Consider the following 22,010-nt stretch of genomic DNA (forward strand, 5'->3'; position numbering starts at 1 on the left):
TCTGTACAACTACTAAAAGATAATAAAAATATAATTAAAAAAACATTTCTAATATTCTTACAAGGTACAAAGTATATTACATTTGGAAACATGAGTGTCAAGACATGAAGTACTGTAGAAATCCTAAATAAAGTTGAGATAAGTAAAGGAGGAATAAAAAGCTTGTAATAAGATGTATCTAGTCCAGGCTTCGCTACAAAAAGTAATGCCTGTGTTTAGAAGAGGTGATTAGCCTTTCAATATTTTGATCTTTATTATAACAACAAATTTTTTTATATTGTATTTAGCAATATTAGAGAGCAATGTCTCAGAACACCATCTGAAATATTAGTCACTAAAGTACACATTCTGGCTTTCTAGAAATGCCAAATAAAACCCAGGGATGTTGACGATTTTTGTCAATACACAGTGAATGAAAACTCTAAATAAGAAATTGTGATTAACAGGAGTAGCTACCAACATTTAAACTGTTCATCTGTTGATAGCAGCAACTAATACAAATGATGATTCAAATTAATGAACGGTTAGGTCATGGTGATGTACACTAATAATCTAGCAGTGTAGCAGTTAAGGCAGAAGCATCTTGAGTGTGAGGCTAGCCTGGGCTACACAATGAAACTCTGCCTTAAAATAAAAGCAAAAATAAAAATGTAAATGAACTACTGGTAAACACATGAATGAATCTTAAAAGGCTCATGCTGAGGAAAAGGAAAAATTATAGTGAAGAAGTACTGTTAGAATTTACAGCAAGGAGGGAGTAGAGTGCAAATGGATAGGTATCATAGTTTTGAGGGAGTGACAAAACTTTCTGTATCCCAATTGCAGTGGGGATACAAAAATCTATACATATATTAAAATCCATATTAAATACAACTAAGAAATCGGTCTAATTATGTTGTTACAGTATGGCTATGAAATAATCTGAATTGTGTTCCTTTACGGCTTAAAATAAGTACTTTCAAGAACAAGAGCAGATTATAAATTAAAACTTTCCTAATCCTAGCTGGGCGCTGGTAGCTCACACCTGTAATCCTAGCTACTCAGGAGGCTGAGATTTGAGGATCAAGGTTCAAAGCCAGCCTGGGCAGGAAAGTCCTTAACACTCTTATCTCCAGTAAACCACTAGAAAACTGGGAGCGGCACTGTGGCTCAAGTGGTAGAGCTCTCACCTTGGGCTGAGGAGTGCAGGGACAGCGCCCAAGCCGAGGGTTCAAGCCCAATGACTGACAAAAAAAAAAAAAATTGCTAATTAATCCTATCTTTTCAAGTGTCTAGTAATGGATAATAGTGTTTTTAAATTGACTTTTTCTGTCATCATAATTCCAGAATAATTATATGGTTGTATTTAATTTAAATCAATGGTCTAGAATATGTAAGTCAAATACTGCAAATACTGCTGAATTTTGTCACAGAGATCAGGAATATTTAAGATCAGAAAACTATTTCTCCAGGTATAGTTCTAGGACATATATATATATATATATATATATATATATATATATATATATATATGGAACAAGACAGAATCCCATCAACTTTGTTATGCCTCCTTCCTACAACTTTGGAACTATTGAAAGTTCAGAAAGAATAGATGAAAAATAAAACATAAAAAATGGGTGGTGAGGGGAGTTCAATAGTATAAGCACTGCCATTTATACAGAAAGATTTGCCAACAGAATGATACAAGATTTACAAAGGAAGTCCATAATATCAATTATAGTAGATTTTGCCTTTTGAGATCAGGTCTAGGTAGTTTTTCACCACTGCTCCTGCCATGAACAGAGGTTAAATGCTTTTTGAGGGCAGATTTGTGCTTGAAATCCATATCACAACAGTGGCATTTATATGGTCTATCCCCACTGTGTATGTTCAAATGGTCCTGAAGTGTGCTTTTAGCTGTAAACGTCTTCAAGCACACAGAACACTGAAAGGGCCGTATGCCCATGTGCCCTCGAATGTGTCGGTTAAGGTTTTTCTTCTGTGTAAATGTTTTGCCACACTGTAAACACAGGAAGAGTTTATGCATCTTAAGGTGACGCAGATAGTTTTCAACATGAAGAAAGCCTCGAGGACACCTGGGACACTGGTGCCTCAGTGTATAACTCTCTTCCAGATTCTGAATCTCATTCACTGTACCATGACTTCCATCAGTATTCTCACAAAATAAGCCCTGACCTTGATTTCCAGGAACATCTGCCACTCTGCTTTCAACTGTAGAATTGATCAGTGAGTGCTGTGTTTCTGAGAAATACATATTTGCTTCTGATGAGGTACAAGGCTGTGGAAACTGCCCATTTTCAACACCTGGTGTACTCATAGACTCGACCTGGAGAATACAAATTTCATTTTCTTTAAAACCTAAATCTACAGTAGAGAGATCTGGTGAGGTCATTTCTTTTCTCTCTGATGTCAAGCTCTCTACTGTGGACTGTAATATATTGCTTTCCTCTTCTTTGACATGGAGATCTATGTTTACAGGACTATCTTCTGAAATTTCAATTATCTCACAGTCTCTATCAGAATTTTCTTCTTCATTCTTAACATCCAGGTCAGAAGATTGACATAGGTCAGTGTGCTGATTATTATTTTTCATAGAAAGATCAATTTCCAGATACTTTGACAAAGCTTCTGTACACTTTTCCACAATGTGAACCATCTGAAGGTAACTGGCGGCAGTCAAATATTTCAAAAGTTCTTTTCTTTTAACTTCAAGTGCTCCAGTATAGCAAGAGAGCAATAATTTTCTGCCAACTTCTGCACTCTGCAGAATGGTGATTCTGACATGCTTTGACTGTGTGAGTAAAAATTGATCTCTCATAAAGGTGGAGCAAGCAGCTAAAATCACCTTGTGCCCCTGGAATTCAGTGTCATTAATATAAATTGATACATCACAAAATAAATTCTGCTGTCTCAAAAGATTCATTTTCTGCAGGACCACATCTCCTTGTTGTTCAAACTGGAAGTGCAGAACCTCAGACTCAGCAGCCATGGTAACAGTCTAAACAAAACAAAACACAAACATTGATGTAAAGATAGGGAATGCTGTCTCCTACTGACATAGGAAAGAATTTTTCTCACCCATCAAGAATCTGAACATAAATTGGAAAAAAGCACAAATTCTACTCTGGGTGCCAAATGCCTCTATCAAAACCCAGAAAGTGCCGGGCGCCGGTGGCTCACACCTGTAATCTCAGCTACTCAGGAGGCTGAGATCTGAGGATCGAGGATCGCAGTTCAAAGCCAGGCCACGCAAGAACATCTGTGAGACTCTAATCTCCAATAAACCACTAGAAAACCGTAAGTGGCGCCATGGCTCTAGCGGTAGAGCAATCGCCTTGAGCTGAAGAGCACAGGGACAAAGCACCCAAGCCCAGAGTTCAAGCCCCACGACCGACAAAAAAAAAAAAAAAACCCAGAAAGTTAAAATGAAGTTCTCAATAATCTAATAGTACAGATTCCATGATCTGTTGCAGAAATGAATTGTAAGTAATAGTTTCTAAGTTTGTCTCCTTGGCTAAAATTTTTTGTCCCCTGTAGTCAAAACTAATTTTGAATGTCCAGTAACAAGTAGTAATTAGCAAAGAGTACACTTAAAACAATATCCCATCTTAGAAACCTTAACGTATTTTCCAAACTTTTTTTTTTGGGTCCGGTCGTGGGACCTGAACTCTGGGCCTGGGCGCTGTCCCTCAGCTCTTCAGCTCAAGGCTAGCGCTCTACCACTTGAGCCACAGCGCCACTTCCGGCTTTTTTCTTTTTGCTTATGTGGTGCTGAGAAATGGAACCCAGGGCCTCATGCATGCAAGTCAAGCGCTCTACCACTGAGCCACCTTCCCAGCCCCTCTCCAAACTTCTTACTGTATCTCACTCTTGCAGGCCTTCAAGTTTGTCTTCCCCAGAGTCTCCTTGACTAAATACTTTCCCTCCTACATTCCAAACAAGCCTTCTGAATTAATACCAGAACATCATTAAATAGGTTTAAAATTTGTTTTTAAATCCTTAAATTCGTAATTGCTCTCCTCCACCTCTAGGACAGCCGTTCATTGTTATAAAGAATGCAGGTTCCTTCGCGATTGGCCCTTAACTCGTCTTTATAATTGTGTATCTTTCGTCGTCCGTTTTCCTTAGACAGCAATAATTTTGACATTGCCAAAACAATGACACCTCTGCATATCATAACAGCGTTCCCAGTTGCTGTGTGTAGGTGAAGGTGGTGGTGGTGGATTCTTGGGGCATGAACTCGGGCCTCGATCCTGTCCCTAAGCTTTTTTTTTCCTCAAAGCAAGCGCTGAACCACTTGAGCCACACCCCCACTTCCGCAATTTTCTTTCCTTTCTCTTTTTTAGTGGTTAACTGTAGATAAGAGTTCTCCGGACTTTCCTGCCCGGGCTGGGTTCTTACCCGTGATCCTGAGATCCCAGCCTACTGAGGAGCTAGGATTATAGGCGCCTGCCCCCGCCTCCCTCCTGTAGTTCTGCGGTTTCTTTAAGCCCAAGCCCAGCAACACTGCGTGTCCCCGCCTCCCACAGGTGGCCAGCGGCCCGGAGCGGGGCGAGGGGCCCAGTTCCTGTTTCCGTCCCGGGGCACAGGGCTCGGGCTCGGCACAGCGGCACAACCACCACTGCGGAACTCACTAACCCCGGACCCCGGGCGGTCGGGACGCTCCCTCCCGAGCGGCGTGCGGGGCTTCCCCAACCTCCACCCGGCCACGACCTGGCGGGCCAGGGTCTTCGGCCCCAACGGAGCGCTGGGCCGCGGCGCCCGGCGGCCCTTCTCCCCCACCCTTTCCTGCTCTTCCCCCTGCCTCTCCTCTATCCCAACCTCGCTACCTGGATCGTCTCCTCCGCGCCCACTTACCGACTCGGAGAACGAGTGGAGGTTTCCACAGCGGCGGCAGCGGCAGCGGCGCAGGCCGGAAGGTGGGGTTAGCCTGGGAGGAAACACATCCGGGTCAGCCAGCTTTACTCCGGCAGTGCCGGCGGGGGCGCCCCGGAAGGACATCCATCCGGAGCCGCTCTTCCCTCCGGCTCCTGCGGTAACTGAAGGGCGTCTGAGCGCTAACTCGAGCGTCGTCGCTGCCCTGGTCTCCGCGCGCTGGCCGTGCCCGAGAGCTCCCGACCATCCGGAGTCCGGGCGTGAAGCTGGACGATGGCATGACGGGTCGGACTTCCGTCTGAGGACTATCCACAGCTTGAAAAGAGGAAGAGCGAAGGAGAACCTCTCCCAAAGAAATGTGTATGCGGGCTTCTCGGCCAGCGCGGAACCTTTGAGTACACCTTTCCCCGTCCGACATCGCGACCTCTTCCCTGGCTTCCTCCCCCCACTCAGCGGAACCGGGGCCCTCGCTGGCACTGGACATGCCAGCCAGGAGTGGAGTGATCACACCCCGTGCTGCAGATCAAACCGGGAGTTTTGAGCGTGGCACAAAAGCTTGGTGGTCTTTGCATTCCTGCAGTGTAACTTAGCAAGCTTCCAGCATTTACGGAAGAAAGGGGTGTTTGAGCCAGTAGTCTGTACTATGATTGCTAAGCAAATGCTCCACCACTGAACCACACCCCCAGCCCTGAACCAGTTATTAAAAGCAATTGTTCTACCTGGAAGCTCATTCTCATAGAAATAACTGACACTACTAATTTCTGGCTGAACCGTATGTTCTTCGGAAAGCAAATTAATCCCTTCGGCCCCCTTTTCAGATAGATGGTGTCGTTAAGCAGCCTATGTAGGCCTGAATTTGTGATATTCCTGCCTCAACCTCTGGTGTGCTTGAATTACAGCCTAAGCATTCCTCATTCATGATTAATGTATATTTTAAAGAACAGAAACATTCCTGGTTTAAAATTCATAAAGTTGGAAAGGAAAGTGGAACAGGAGAAAAAAATAAACCAACATCACTTTTAATGTCACACTTTTATTAAGGAAACTTCCCCATAATAAGTGAAGAGGTAGTTCATAGTATGTCTAACATACAACAGATTAAGAACAGCTATTCACGAGCTGAAATAAAATGCTCTGGGTTGTTTGGGACAGTATTTTAGAAGTGGTGACACTGGTCATTTCCCATGTACAGATCTTCTAATAAAACAAACTAAAAACATCTGATTTACCTCTGCCACTTCAGTTTGGAGTTGGTTTATAAAATTAAATAAATAAATAACTGACAAAAAGGTTTTAGAAAAACAAACCACGGTAAAGAGAATCCCCTTTTTAAAGTTATCCTGGGAACGCATAAAAACAAATGACAAAGATTTTAAAACCCAGCCTCCTCTATAGGACCATAACTAGTTTTGAAAGTCATCTTTCCCTATAAAATGTATTTGATATCAGAAACATTTTTGCAATGTAGTCTAAGAAACGTGTAAGTAAAGAGTTGGCAAGTCTCACCAAAATTAGAAAATGTCTCACAGAAACAGAAGACCTCTCCAGCCAAGTACTAGAGAAGACAATGTACATCAGTGGTTTGCACTTGCAAAAGTGAGATCTAGAAGTGTTAATAAAAAATCATAAAAATGTTGATTTTAAGTAATTAAACAAAGCAAGGTAGTATTATTATTCTTAGTATAAAATCAGATTGACACCTTGTTTCCCAAAGGCCACATGAAACCCTAAGCTCTATGAGGGCAGGGACCATATCAATCTTACCTTTGTATCCTCAATATCTAGCAGAGTTTGGAAACACACACTAGGTGCTTATGTTTTTTGAGGCTACAGGTGTAGCAGGATGGAACAGCACATACTTAGCATGCATGAGACTCTGGGTTCAATCCCCAGGATAAAAAGGAAAAAACAGTTTCTTGAGTGACTGAATGAAATCCAGAAGCAGTCTCCAACTAAAGAGATCAATCTTCTAGGAACAAAAAGAGGACATGAATGTGAACAACGGAACTACTTCAACTCGAAATCTTCCTATGAAGACATGATGCTACAGTGGTTGACATGGTAGAGTCTCACTGTTGCATACAACTGGTACTCTTTGGCTGGATCATGTAAAATTCAGAATGCTACGAAGAATCATAATGTCATATAATGGGTGATGTTGGGCACAAGGTACCGATGAGTATTGTCATTCAACTGTCGTCTCATTTAAGAGAAATTATACTTCAAATCTGACTCACATGTAAATACATCAAATTATATCAACCTAAGAATTCCCTGACTATATAAATTAAGCCTATTTTCCAATTATCTGTACATGCAATCTCATAGCTCAAAAATAAAAACAAAATCCTGACGGAAATAACAGTTTTCTAGACAAAATAAATTTCACATTTAGATCTTTCTCACATTATTTTTACTTGCCCTTTCCCTTCCTTTCTGGGGGAGAATGTTATAGTCATCGAATTAAAAAGTAATAAGGGATGAGGATTTATCTTAGTGGTAGAGTATTTCCCTAACATGAATGAGGCCCTGGGTTCCATCCCAGCACTGCTTTTTTTTTTTTTTTTTTCAGAAAATAAAAATTAAAAAATTAACATACAAAATAACAATTAACATAAATAAGTACCTCTGTGATATTTTGTTGGCAAAATCTAGACTGTTTCAGAAAGCCAGCAGGAAAATACGAACTAGGAGCGTTTTGCTAATGCATGATTCTATATCATGTCTTGAATCCTTTGAAGCCAAGGTATAATGGGAAGAAGGGGAATTTGTTCATACTAATCACTTAACTACTCTGGCCAGGTTACCTCTTTGGGCTTTGGGTACTCCAACATAAAATGAAAGAAATGGAATAAATGATAGTCTTAACATTATCTAAGCCAAGAGTCAATAATCCTAACTACTCAGAAGGCTGAGATCTAATGATCACAATTAAAAACCAGCCCAGGCAGTAAAGTGTGAGACTCTTACTCCAATTAACCACCAAAAAGCCAAAAGTGGAGCTGTGGCTCAAGGGGAAGAGTGCTAGCATTGTGTAAAAGAAGCTCAGGGACAGCACCCAGGCCCTGACTTTAAGCTCAGGACCAGCACACACATATGTAAATGTGCATGCACGCGCGCGCACACGCACATGCATGCACACACACACACACACACACACACACACACACAAAATAAAAGGATTCTTAAGTTCTGTAACATTCCTATTACCTAAGTCTATTTCATGGGCCAGAAACAAACAAGATTAAAATTTTATGTCGGAATTGTGTTTTAGGAAACACCAGTTGTTTTGCTTCTCCGTACTGGAAAATCAACTCTTATCCATCTATCTCAGGTGGCAAATTAAGGCAGTTTTCCTTTAAGAGGAGTATCTGGATGCAAGAAATCTGACTGTGTCCCATTTAACTTTTTCATCTATCTTAGAAATTAGGTGTATAAAGAAAAATTTTGAGGAATTTATTTAGTGTCCTGGACACAACTCTGATCTCCAAACTCATTTTCTGGAAGTTATAAAATTCAGAAACTCCTAAATAGTTTAGTTCTAGATACAACAATTCTTTTAACACATTTTAAGTGTACCTGAAGCAATCCTGATTATGAAAGCATCAATAAGTAAGTTACATAATATCATAAGCATCTAGTGCTTTGCTGGGACGTGCTACCTGGAAAACCTCCCACATAAGTGCTCTTGTATAATTGCATTTCTGACCTTTGCTGATTATGCTCCTCATGGCAATTCCAAATTATTTGTCTGCCAAATGTTGCTGAAAAGATTGTACTCTGGTCTATGGGAGTATTTCAATGAGATAGTGTTGAAAAGTACAGAACAAATCTACATACTTGTTTATATCCAGCTTCCACGACAGGTACAAATGATAGAAGGCAGATTCACATGTTTTCAGACATGAATAATCAGTAGGCATCCAGTGGATGCTATCACATATTTAGAACAACAGCAGTATTACTTTATATCTCAACCCATGCTTTTTGCCAAAGAAAAATATTATTCACTTTTCATGGCATAGCATCTATTAAAAGTAGGTTATGCTATTAATTTGTTGGTACCTTCAAAATGTGCTTGGTAAAAGAGCCTAAACTATTGTCAGTCTAAGATATAAATTAACATCAGGTAGACAAATGGAATTATTCCTTGAGAAAGGAAAACAGACATCACAGGATAAATAACTCAAAAAAGAAAATGGGAGAGGGCAAAAGGAAGGCAAAACCACTCCAAGTGGTAAGTTGCCTGGTCTATTAGTGCTTTTGCTCAATCACTACCACCTACACAAGAGGCTTTGGAAAGGCAAACTAACAAAATAATTCCTAAAGACTTCAGACTAATGCCACATTCTCAGTCAGTTCTAAGTGTGAGCATTAAGCCCCTACTCAATTCACACATGTACTATCACTCCTTAAGTTCAAGACAGCTTGGGCCAGTTTACCTGCATCCAGGACCTGGGTGGCATCAGTTTGTGGCTGACACCCTTTAGAGTCTGTGACTGTTGTACATGCAAAAGAATCAAAATCCACTGTGAGGTCTTGTACATTTCTCTCATTGGCATTATCAAAGCTGTTTTTGCCATGCAGCTGCTTAAGGTGTTTCCTCAAAACTGGCTTATGTGCAAAAACCATGTCACAATAGTTACATTTATGGGGCTTATCTCCACTGTGAAGGTTAAGATGATCCTGTAGGGAACACTTCTGAGAAAAGGTTTTCCCACAGATTTTACACTGGAAAGGTTTAATTCCGGCATGCACACGCATATGTCGATGAAGGTTGCCTTTCTGAGTAAAAGTCTTGCCGCAGAGTAGACACATAAAGAGTTTGTGCATTTTTAAATGGTTGGCGTAGTTCTCCAGGTGACGAAACACCCTGGTACATTTTGGGCATTGGTGATGCCACTGTAAGCCTTTGTCTACACCTCGAATATTAGGCCCAAAGACATCTTTTGAGGTCATGATGATGTTATCACTGCCTGTATAAGAGAGGGCATAATTGTGGAGATGGTTTTGTTCTATTTCACTTACTCTGTTTTCCACAGTTGAATTTATTAGGGAGTGCTGGGGCTCTGATGAATGCAAAGCAGTGGGTTCAGAAGAAATAAACTGGTTCTGATCTTTTTTACTTCTAACCTCTGATACATCCCCAATAGATTCTACCTTAACAATCTGAATATCACTGTCCTCCATATCCATACTGTCTTCAGATGGATGCATACAAGGTGAGTCCTGCTTTGGAGAGCCTCGGGCATCTCCCTGCTGTTCTTTTGTCTGGGGAGAAGCACTCTGTGGTTCACATCCCTCTTTACTATCCATTGGTTGTTTTGGCTTTATAAATTTCCACAGGGCCTGTGTGCACCGCTCTACAATGTGGCTCATCTGAAGAAAGCTTGCAGCAGTCAAGTAATTTACCAGTTCCATCTCTGGGAATTCCAGCATACCACTATAACAGGATAAGAGCAATTGTCTCCCCACTTCAGAACTCTGTAATATGGAGATTTTCACCTCTCTGGAATCATTCAGTAAAAACTGGTCTCTTAAGAAGGGGGAACCTGCAGCAAACACAATTTTATGCCCCTGTACCTCAGTATCATCTATGAGAACTGTAACATCACAAAATTTATTCTCTTCTCTTAATTTGTTCATTTTTTGTAACATTGAATCTCCATAATTTTCAAACTTGAAGTGAAGGAGATCTGATCTTTCAGACATTTTGGCAGACCTAAAGAACAGAAATGTAAAAAGGATGAATTTAAGAAAATTCAGACAATTAAGATACCTGGATTTACTTTCCAAAAACAAATTTATTGTCATCTGTTTTATTTGCATAAAAGTGAGATTTTTCCTTGAAAGAAGCTATTGTAACAGCTTCCAAAGGCTGTTAAAACTATACCAATATCAAGTCTCAATTGCACCTAAGCAGTGGGTATGCATAAGCATAAGTTGCTGGGTATAACTTGACTTTCTTTTTCCAGTACTGGAGTTTGAACTCAGGGCCTCTGGCCACCTGGCTTCACACCATAATCTTCCAGATTGCAACCTCCTTAATAGCTAGGACTATAGGCATGAACCACCAGTGCCTGACTACAAGTTCCTAAAACACTCAATAAAATAATGCCAAAAGTACATTTTTTTCACTTGTCATATGAGATTCTATAAGAGCTGAAAAGCGAACCAAAACATCCCAATACAAGTACAGAGGAAATAATTATTTTTGCTCGCAACTATAAACCTGCTCTCTCTTTTCTTTTAGGCAAAACAGTTTTTTTTGCTTTGTATTTTAAGGAAACTACAGAGTCACTGTTTGCTTCATTCATTCCTATACAAATCATTTTCTGTTGAAACTGACTTGAATTTATTCATATTTCTTCAATAGAAACAAAGTCATAAACTCAAGGGACAATGAGTGACCAGTGTAAAAGGGATAATTCTTTATCTGTGCACTGTAGACTAAACTCGTGTGTGTGTGTGTGTGTGTGTGTGTGTGTGTGTGTGTGTGTGTGTGTGTGTGTGTGTGTCCATCCATCTGTCCTAAGGTTTGAACTCAGGGCATGGGTGCAGTCCCTGAGCTTTTGTTGCTCAAGGCTAGCACTCTACTACTTTATTTCTAGCTTTTTTGGTAGTTTATTAAAGATAAGCATCTCACAGACTATCCTGCCCAGGCTGGCTCTGAACCTTGGACCTCAGATCTCTGCCTCCTGACTAGCTAGGATCACAGACATGAGCCACCAGAGCCCAGCTGACATACTTTCTTTTATATACCACTACTCTCTTATGAGATCAGTAGGCATATCAGATCCATCTTTGAGAAATAGCCCAACAAACTCAGCACTAAGAAATTCACCTTGAGGGCTGGGAAGGTGGCTCAGTGGTAGAGTGCTTGCCTTGCATGCCTGAGGCCCTGGGTTCGATTCCACAGCACCACATAAGCAAAATGAAAAAAGCCGGAAGTGGCGCTGTGGCTCAAGTGGTAGAGCGCTAGCCTTGAGCTAAAGAGCTGAGGGACAGCGCCCAGGCCCAGAGTTCAGGCCCCACAACCGGACCCAAAAAAAAAAAAAAAAAAAAGAAAGAAATTCACCTTGAAATCTGCGCATTCATCAGTCCCTTAATTCAAAGTCAAATGAGGCAAATGACTTCTCCTGGCCATATCTAGCCCTAGGACTAAGGTATAATTTTAACTTCTGCAATGCTGATTTATAAAAGGCTCCCAGAGTATCAGCTTCTGATAACAGAGTCCAGGTTTTACTAATATTGCTCAGTGCCTGGTATGCAATGGCACTCCATTTACATCAAGCCACATCACACCTGTTTCCTTAGCTTAGAACATTACTTTCTAGCCAATTCTGGCTAGAAAGTATCCTTTATTTCCTTTGAGAGGTTCTTGCTTGACCACTTAAAGAGTTGTATCCAGGACCTGTTGTATCCAAGACCTGTAGCATAGCACTTGTATAATAATACTCAAAATATGTCATGAAGTACTTCCTTCCTCTCCAAACTTCAAGCCTAATAATATTAGAGGGAAACATCTCCATCCTATCCAGGGTTAATGCTAGAAAGCTGAATCCTCTAGGGCAAAACATTCCTTCCTTTTGTTTAATATTTTTATTACAGGTATATTGCATATCCCATAACTGACTCTCTTCTTCAAACTGATGTGTATTCCTATCACCTAACATTGTACTAAACACACAGTAGGAGCTCAGTTTGCATTAACTGCACCCACACAATTAGTCTGACAATACAGTACAATCTTGGTTTCAGCCAGTGTATGGTTCCAATTTTCCTATACTATAAATATAGTCAGCTTGAAAATCCATAACTTGAAGCTTCATAGAGTAACCTATATTACTGTAACAAATTTACTATTTTACACATCAATACTATTTACCAAAAAGCAGACCTTATTTCATGCTTTGTTAATTCTGAACACAGTAGATGCTTGACTCATTTTCCCAGACCACCCAACTTCCACTAAACAAAAGTCACCTATCAAAAGATCTAAAATTTTCATGTTACTTAAATTCAGCACGTTATTTGCCCTTTTTTTTTGTTTTGAAGTTTTAATAAGGCTTTATTTTACTATAACAGGATAAACTAGAAAGAAATGGAGAAGAAAAATATTTCCTGTATTCCATGCAGAAATGAAGGTAAAGATTCACATAGCCTTTTTGGCTTGGGAGGATTATCATAACTTTACATTTTAGGTGCCAAACTAAAGGGTATGAAAACAACAAAAAATATAACTTAAACACACCTGAAATGTACAGGACTGAATGAGAGCTTCTCTGCATCAACTAAGTTGTTTAATGCACATATAAGAATTTAACAATTTTGAGGGGCTGGGAATGTGGCTTAGTGGTAGAGTGCTCACCTAGCATGCATGAAGCCCTGGGTTCGATTGAGTGCTATCCTTGAACAAAAGAAGCTCAGGGACCGTGCCAAGACCCCGAGTTCAGGTCCCAGGATTGTCAAAAAAGAATTTAACAATTTTGCTTATAAAATTTCTTTTTGTGTGCCAGTATTGGGGCTTGAACCCAGGGCCTCTTTGTCTCACATAGCTTTCTTGGTCAATATAGGTGTCTACTACTTGAGACATACCCCCTAGTCTAGCACTTTGCTGGCTAACTGGAGTTCTGTAGGTTATTCCACCTGGGCTGGCTTCGAACTATGCTTCTTTCCTGAGGTACTAGTATTACTGATCAGAATCAGAAGATCTTGCTTATTCTATCTATCCATTTATCTATCTATTTTCCAAGTAAGCGGGGTTTACTTCAGTAAGAAGGAAAAATTAAAAACGGTTGTTAGGTAGATCAGCTTAATGTCTTTCTAGGCATTACAGACAGGTCTGAGGCCATAAAGGTCTAGGAAGGAATGAAAACAGACATAAGGAGCAATGAGAAATAAGAGATTTTGGAAAACCTTGGTATTAGACTGAGTATAGAGAATAAAAAATTAATACATAGTTTAGTCAGGTGGACTGGCACACTCCTATACTCCTAGCACTTGGGAGGCTGAGTTCCAGGCAAGCCAGAGCTACACATATGACTCTAAACAACATAGTTAGGCATTTTAACAAAAAGAGGGGATTTAGGGGAGGAACGTCTGTGACCATGGGTATGTTAATTACAGTAGTCGAAAAATGTAAGAATTTTTTTCCTCATACAATTATTTTTAATGTACAGGGCTGATAATCACAACTAAGATTACAAACTGAACTAAAATGAGAGATGCAGAAATGCAATTATAGTAACAGAAGAAAACTGGTATCAGTGTAAACCACTGCAGTAGCTTAAACTATTCATTCTGAAGTTGGAAAGGATAATGTTTAAATTTATAACCACAAATTTAAAAAATAATTGCTGTTTCAAGTGGCCAAATAAAAATGAACTTTTTTTTTTTTAAGGGTTCAGCTGGTACTGGTACCTCATATCTGTAATCCTAGCTACTCAGGAGGCTGAGATCTTAGGGTTGTGGTTCGAAGCCAGCATGGGCAGAAAAGTCTATGAGACTCTTATTTCCAATTAATCACAGAAACAAAACAAAACAAAAACAACCAGAAGTGGCACTGTGGCTCAAGTGTTAGAGCTCCAGCCTTGAGCAAAAGGAGCCCAAGGACAGTGCTCTGACCCAGAGTTTAAGCCTTAGGGCTAGCAAAAAAAAAAAAAAAAAGTCCAGCTGATGTTGAATGCATTATAGTTAACCATCATACCCTCAGATCAGTATTTTCCTACCCAGACCCAAAAATGAACACCAATTCTACCAATGACAGTACTCAAAATGCTTCAGAAAACTATCCTCAGAGACAATTACTCCTTGATACTCTCAAGTCTGGATTCATTTATTTCCTACTCATTGGGAACTTACAAAGGGGTGCACTCCAACTGGTTCCTCAGAAAAACGCTTGCTTTCATCTGTCTGATGCAGACCAAGAATATAAGGAAAAGCCATTCTGTTTATTTTCTCCTAATGTGTCAGCTTCCTTTAGTGTTCCTTTGTCAACTTCTATTTCCAGGGCACACAGGATTCTTAAATTATTTCCTGTTATTACTTTATTTTTCCTATAGATTGTTATTTGTGGGCAAGAATCAACAGTTTATTGTAATTTATTCAGCTCATTAAACAAAACCCAGCAAAATAATGAATGTTCCCTATGAGATTATTATTGCACTATGATAGGGATATTTTTCAGTATCAGGAACTCCTCTTTTGAGTGTTCCAGGGAACTTTTCTAACATCTGTTCCCAAAACAGTTTTGACCAAATTTTAAACATCTTTTTCCTGTTGTTGTTAACCTTTTTAACTAGGTAAAACAGAGCTGGGGATAGAGCCCAGTGGTAGAGGATATGCTCAGAATGTGTGAAGCCCTGGGTTTAATCTCAATAACACCACATCACAGGTAATAAAAAAAAAAAACTGGTTTAATTTTTGCTTACAAAATAATAATGATATCTAATCTTTTCTGATCTTTGTGTCTTTGTCACATTTCAACTAATTTATGTTACAGTCCAACAGCAGTACCAAATACTTTAGTTAAATTAACCTGCTTAACTTCAAAATCATTCTAAGTATATACAATTATTTTTATTTTATAGGGGGAAGCTCAAGCTAAGAGAACATAAATAACTTGCTGAAACTAACAGAAGTAGAAAGGGTTGGTGTCTGGGCAGAAAGTTGTGCCCAAACCATGTGATGCCAAAATATGAAATAAATAGTCTATGTGCAGTTTACCTTAAGGTTAATATTTAAACTGTGCAACTGTTGGAAGATTTTCCTTCTCATTTTGGGAATCAAATATTGTACAAGAAAATCTATTGATCATTTGTACATATTGAACTATTGTACATTTATGATTTGTATATTTTATGTAATTGTTACATATCAGTAAAAGTTGTCCTAAAACCAAAAAGTACAAAGTAAGGCCAAATTATGCAAGTATGAAAAGAGTTTTTTTTTTTTTTTTTATTGGTCCTGGGGCTTGAACTCTGGGCCTGGGCGCTGTCCCTCAGCTCTTCAGCTCAAGGCAAGCACTCTACCACTTGAGCTACAGCGCCACTTCCGGTTTTGTGGTGGTTTATTGGAGATAGGAGTCTCACGGTCTTTCCTGCCCGGGCTGGCTTTGAACCGCGATCCTCAGATCTCAGCCTCCTGAGTAGCTAGGATTACACGCGTGAGCCACCAGCGCCCGGCTATGAACAGAGTTTTTTTTGTTGTTGTTTGTTTTGTCAGTTGTGGGGCTTGAATTCTGGGCCTGGGTGCTATCCCTAAGCTCTTCAGCTCAAGATGAGCAATCTACCACTTGAGCACAGTGCCACTTCGGGTTTTGAGTGGTTTATTGGAGATAAGTCTCACAGACTTTCCTGCCTGGGCTGGTTTTGAACCGAGATCCTCAGATCTCAGTGTCCTGAGTAGCTAGGATTACAGGCATGAGCCACCAATGCCTGGCTAGAGCAGAGTTTTAATAGTAACTCACTTACGTGTTTATATTCCTAATTGCCTGATTATATTTTATGCCTGTTTTTATTAAGCCTTCCTTCCTCATCTATTTTTTTAATTTGAATAATACATCAGCCTAATGAAACTTCTCATTGTCCCAAACTAAAGTTCTATGTCTGCTAAGCTACACGATTATGAAGTATTCGGTTTTTTTTAAGGTAATGAATACATTTATTGTCAACCTCGTTACCCCTTCCCTCAATTTTCTCCTACTTTCCCTCCCCACCAAGTTGTACAGATCATTTCCAACATGCTGTCTTGTGTATGTCGCTGTTGCATTGGCTCCCCCTTGCCCTTTGACTCATCATTCTGTTGTTCCCCTTCCCTTCCCTAATTCAAATAAACGTATATACAATACCAGGATACCAAAATCAAATACAGTGACAAGAGAGGATATACCATAGCTTCCTCATCTATTTTAACTATTATTTTTCAATCTTTCCTGTGTTAACTTTTTTTTGTGTGTGTGTGTTAATACCTGGACCTTGGGCTCTCAGCTTTCTCGCTCACAGCTGGTGCTCCACCACTTGAGCCATGCCTCCAGTCTGGCTTCTTTGCAAGTTAATTGGAAGTAAAGTATTGCAGATTTGTCTGCCTGTGATGGCTCTGAACAGCCTTCCTCAGACCTCAGCCTCCTAAGCAGCTGGGATTATAGGAGTAGACCATGGGAACTGGGCTCTGCATTTAATTTTGTGAATCAAGACAAATACCATGAAGAATAAACATTTTGAATGTAGGGGCTGGGAAGATGGCTCAGTGGTAGAGCGCTTGCCTTGCAATGCATGAGGCCCTGGGTTCGATTCCCCAGTACCACATAAGCAAAAAGAAAAAAATAGCCAGAAGTGGCGCTGTGGCTTAAGTGGTAGAATGCTAGTCTTGAGCTAAAGAGCTGAGGTACAGCGCCCACGCCCAGAGTTCAGGCCCCACAACTGGACCCACCCCCCAAAAAAAAAACATTTTGAATGTATTTTTGAATCCTGAACTATATAAGTAACTTCTTAGTGCTAATTATTAGTGATATTCATAAGATATAATTCTAGATTATATTCTCACCAATTACTTTTTTTTCATATGTACATAATTCTTTCATTATCTATATGATGTTGCCAGGACTCGGGATTGAACTCAGGGCCTCAAATTCATGCTTGGCTTTTTTTGCTGATGGCTGAAATTCTACCACTTGAGTTACACTTCTACTTCCAGCCTTTTGTTAGTTGAAGATAAGAATCTCTTAGATTTGCCTGTCCTAGCTGGCCTCAAACTAGGATCCTCAGCTCTCAGCCTTCTGACTAGCTAGGATTACAGGCGTGAGCCACCAGGCACGGTTTTTTGTTTGTTTTTTACCATTATTATTGGTCTGCTCATAAAGGTTTCACTGACTTCTATAAAGGTAACTGTATCCTTCAAAGCTTGGTCTTTGACTTTTTGCTGTGCATTTCAAGACTTACTTCCTCAGAAAGCCTCTTTGGTTTGATTACCTTCTCTAGGCTAAGGACTCCTAAATCCCCATTCCTACTGCCAACTTTAAGTTTAACCTCAATCCAAGCTACTAGAAAATATCTGCTAGAGGCTACTTTTATATTGTTAAAATGCATGATGCCTATATCTCCACACTATAAAAATGAAAGTCAAAAATAAAAATTAGTGGAGAATGGCTTAGAGAACAATGTATGTGGAGGCAAGCTGATGTGCTATTATTTGATTAGATCATGACAGACAATTATATGGCAGAGGAAGAAACAGATTTGGGAAATATTTCAAAGAAAAAACTAATGACTAGTGACCTAGAGTGAGAAAGAGGATCCAGATAACTCCAAGATATTTAGTTTGAGTGTCTAGATGTCTTTAAATGAGTCTCAGAATAAACAAGCTAAAGAATACTCAAAGGAAGGATCATGGGACTTGTCTTAAAAATGTTGAAAGCCTACCTGACATCAAGGTGAAAATCTGTCTGGAAACAAGTCTGCAGCTACAGAAGAAACCTGATTGTAATTGTTAAGTGATAAATGAACATATGAGAGTAAAAGAAACAGACCTTAAATGAGCCAAGAGAACCCCAAACAGGAAGAGAACCCAAAACAGGAAGAAGACAGAAAATGATACACAACACAAACACATATTAAATATTTCCTTCCTTCTCATCCTGGATCTCCTCACAATCCTCTCTTTTATTTATTTATTTATGTAATTAATTAATTTTTGGGGGTCAGTCATAGGATTTGAACTCTGGGTCTGGACACTGTCCTTGCAATCTTCAGCACAAGGCTAGAGCTCTACCTCTTGAACCACAGCGCCACTTCCTGTTTTCTGGTGGTTAGTTGGAGATAAGAGTCTCATGGACTTTCCTGCCAGGGCTGGCTTTGAACCGCAATCCTCAGATCTCAGCCTCCTAAATAGCTAGGATTACAAGCATGAGCCACAGGTACCCAGCTTCTCTCTCTCTCTCTCTCTCTCTCAATGAATAAGCTTATCTTTGCTTAAAAAATACCCACTACTTTTACTCCAGTATTGTCAGTGAATAATACAGTAGGCAAAACAGACTTGAGCCACATTTCCTAGGATTGAAAATTTGCTTACCCACTTATTAAGCTATGTAACCTTCAGTGAGTTATTGACCATTCTGCCTTAGGTTTAATAAACTACTTCAAAGAAATTTTATAATTACTCATGGAAAATTAAATCAGTTAATTTGGAGGAGAGAGTAGTACTAGGAGTAGAACATAGGGTTTCTTTCACCCATAGCTAGGCAAACTCTTTACCACTTTAACCATGTCCCTAACCCTTTTCATTTTAGGTATTTTTCAGACAGGGTCTTCCTTTGTCCAGAGCTATCCTTGGACCAGGATTCCCCTGTGTCCAACTTATCTGGGAATACAAGTATGCCCTACCACATCTGGATTGTTCTTTGATATAGAAGCTCGTTAATGTTCTTGCTTGGTATTTTTCAGACAGGGTCTTCCTTTGTCCAGAGGCTATCCTTGGACCAGGATTCCCCTGTGTCCAACTTATCTGGGAATACAAGTATGCCCTACCACATCTGGATTGTTCTTTGATATAGAGGCTCCTTAATGTTCTTGCTTGGGCTGGCCTTGAACTATGATCCTCCTGTCTTTATAATGCTATAGCTGATAAAACAGGCTTAAGCCTATAAACCAAGCCCTGTATCAGTTAACTTTTTTTTTTTTTTTTTAAAAAAGAATGGTGCCTGGTCTGTGCTTTCTAAGTATACATTAACCAAATAAATAAATCCAATTTTCTTTGTGAAATCCTTTTATCCTTCTCATTTAACATCAACCAGTTGAGACTGCCTGCATTTCCTATCTCATTACTCCATCAATTTACTAAAATTTCTGGTTAAAATTTTTTTTTCTTAGGTGGTACTATACTTTGAACTCAGAGTGCTCTATGACTCCCTTAACCCTGAGCAGGCTCAAGATCTCAATCTTTCTACTATGCCTCCCTTTTAGCTCCCTATGTAGGCAAGGTGGTGAAGATGGCCTTCCTAACTTTTTGCCTGGTTTGGTTTTGAACTGAGATCCTCCTTATCTGTGCTTTTGAATGGCTGGTAATATAGACATGAATCACTTTACTCAGCCTAAAACTGCTTTTCAGGAGGCCACTAATGACCTCTTAATAAAGAAATGTCATAAGTTTTTCTTCTCATGCCTAGATATTTTTTATGATTGGATCCAGTGGATGCTCTTCCAACTCTGATATCTTCTTTTGACATCTAGGGCTTCTGGGTTTCTGGAATTCTGTACTCTTAGACTTTATCTCCTACTTCTGTTTGGGCTATAATACTATAATACTTATCTCCAATTCCTTTTTCTGCTTAGTTAATGCAACCATTATCCCATAAATCTCCCTTTTAATACTGTCTTCCTCCCCTCCCTTTTTTTTGTCGGTCGTGGGGCTTGAATTCTGGTCCTTGGTGCTGTCCCTCAGCTCTTCAGCTCAAGTGCTCTACCACTTGAGCCACAGCACAACTTCTGGTTTTTTTGGTGGTTTATTGGAGACAAGAGTCTCATGGACTTTCCTGTCTGGGTTGGCTTTGAACCACAATTCTCAGATCTCAGCCTCCTGAGTAGCTAGGATTATAGGTGTGAGCCACCAGCGCCCAGCAATACTGTCTACTTAATGGCAGCTATCCCCGTAGCTTCCATAACTATATGAATAACTGAGAACTTTACCTCTAGAGAAAATGTTTAGGGTACTCCCAGATTTGCATTTCCAAACCTAGGCTAGACAAAACTATGTGACTATCCCATTAGGCTTTAATTCAGTATGCCCAATGAATGAATTTGTAATCCAAAACAACCTTATGGTTTTGATAATGGCATCATTATTTTTCAAATGCTCAACTTAAAACCGAAGCATCAGATCTGACAGTTCTGATTCAACATAAAATTCGTTATAGAGTCTGAACACCACTGTTTTCACCTTTCCAATAGCACTCATTTTTCTCACTATGATGATCCCATTCTACTTTAAAGAACGTTCCAATGAAAGTATCCAAACTTTACAAGTCTCCAGAGTTAGCTAACAGAAATTTCTTTTCTGTCAGACACTTGTGCCTCATGTCTGTAATTCTAGCTGCTCAAGCAGCTAAAATCAGGGGGACTGCAGGTCAAAGTCAGCCAGGAAAGTCTGTGATACTCTGTCTCCAAAACAACTAGCAAAAAGCAAGGTTGGAGGTGTGGTTCAAATGATGGAGCAACCCAGCACGTACACTGAGCCAGTGTTAGACCCTTAATTTAAACTTTAGTACTGACAAACACAAACAAAAGCAAAAGAAAAACCAATTTTCTCTTTACACATATTATACTCAACCAATATTCAGTATACCACTGCAACTGTTTCTTTTGCCTGAAAAAACTCTTCCACACTACTCTCGCCAAGAAGTCTAATTCAGTCACTACTTTCTACAGGCTTCCCAGCAACTTCCCCCTTGAGTAGTTCACATGCACAACTCATTTATGGACATCGGGAACATCTACTTGTTTAAAGGACCCTGAAAGCGGAGCTGTATCCGATAGATGCCCAGCGGGTTGGCTTAGCACCAATAATATAAAAAGGTGCCTGTGGCAAGTGGCTGAATCCGGGAAACCTCATCAAAATCAGACCCACACTTATTGGACCGGTTCCGGTGGCTCCTTTTCTCCGGGCCTCAACTCTGGCACTTTCTACCAGATGCCACAGAGTCCCAGTGTCCAGGCCAGCCAGGGGACCCTCCGCTGAGGTCCCGGGAGGCGGTCCCTCCGGCCTCCTCAGCTCCCCGGGGGACGGGAAAGGGGCGTGGCTACGCGTGGGCCGGTCCACCGGGCTCCTACACTCTCCCGGGGCCTAACCAAACCTCTGGTGGGCAACCATCCCAGTACAGGTCCGGGCCAATCCACAGCCCCAAGGGGGGAGGTGGAGGCTCCATTTTGACCGACCCCCCCCCCTCCGCCCCCCAACCCGACGCTCTGGTCGCTTCCGAACTTACGGACCCCAGGGGAAGGTCACCGTCAAGATCCGGCGCGACCAGGAGCTCCGGCCCCTCGGGGGGCTCCGGGAAGGGGGAGGGGCAGGGAACCGGAGTCAAAGGGGGACCCAACGGAACCGGAAGGGCAGCCCCGGCCGGACAAAGACAACTTCCGGGT

At 40.5% G+C, this 22,010-nt stretch overlaps 2 protein-coding genes across 5 annotated transcripts; both read right to left on the minus strand.

Moving 5' to 3' along the window:
• Positions 1 to 1,193: 1,193 nt before the first annotated feature.
• Zbtb6 (zinc finger and BTB domain containing 6) lies at positions 1,194 to 12,187 on the minus strand. 3 transcript variants are annotated; one of them, XM_042678684.1, is made up of 3 exons: positions 4,837 to 7,436; positions 4,061 to 4,073; positions 1,194 to 3,000 (listed from the first exon to the last, which is right to left on the minus strand). In XM_042678684.1, the coding sequence occupies exons 1-3, from the start codon at positions 4,999 to 5,001 to the stop codon at positions 1,715 to 1,717; spliced, it is 1,464 nt and encodes a 487-aa protein (XP_042534618.1). In that variant the 5' UTR covers positions 5,002 to 7,436; the 3' UTR covers positions 1,194 to 1,714. The 3 variants fall into 3 exon arrangements, with proteins under 3 accessions (XP_042534618.1, XP_042534620.1, XP_042534619.1); XM_042678686.1 differs by lacking the exons at positions 4,061 to 4,073; positions 4,837 to 7,436 and adding an exon at positions 12,181 to 12,187 and having other exon boundaries at positions 1,194 to 2,998; XM_042678685.1 differs by lacking the exon at positions 4,061 to 4,073 and having other exon boundaries at positions 1,194 to 2,998; positions 4,858 to 7,436.
• Positions 8,029 to 21,937, minus strand: Zbtb26 (zinc finger and BTB domain containing 26). Of its 2 annotated transcripts, none has more exons than XM_042678688.1 (2): positions 21,858 to 21,937; positions 8,029 to 10,597 (listed from the first exon to the last, which is right to left on the minus strand). In XM_042678688.1, the coding sequence occupies exon 2, from the start codon at positions 10,585 to 10,587 to the stop codon at positions 9,262 to 9,264; it is 1,326 nt and encodes a 441-aa protein (XP_042534622.1). In that variant the 5' UTR covers positions 10,588 to 10,597; positions 21,858 to 21,937; the 3' UTR covers positions 8,029 to 9,261. The 2 variants fall into 2 exon arrangements, with proteins under 2 accessions (XP_042534622.1, XP_042534621.1); XM_042678687.1 differs by having other exon boundaries at positions 21,854 to 21,929.
• Between the last annotated feature and the right edge of the window lie 73 nt (positions 21,938 to 22,010).

The sequence above is a fragment of the Dipodomys spectabilis genome, unplaced genomic scaffold (genome assembly GCF_019054845.1).
Source record: "Dipodomys spectabilis isolate Male_0828 unplaced genomic scaffold, ASM1905484v1 ptg000046l, whole genome shotgun sequence".
NCBI classification, from domain to species: domain Eukaryota; kingdom Metazoa; phylum Chordata; class Mammalia; order Rodentia; family Heteromyidae; genus Dipodomys; species Dipodomys spectabilis.

Coding starts and splice junctions, on each gene's coding strand:
- Zbtb6 (XM_042678684.1), bottom strand. CDS start 5,001: ATGTCCTTCCGGGGCGCCCCCGCCGGCACTGCCGGAGTAAAGCTGGCT.
- Zbtb26 (XM_042678688.1), bottom strand. CDS start 10,587: ATGTCTGAAAGATCAGATCTCCTTCACTTCAAGTTTGAAAATTATGGA.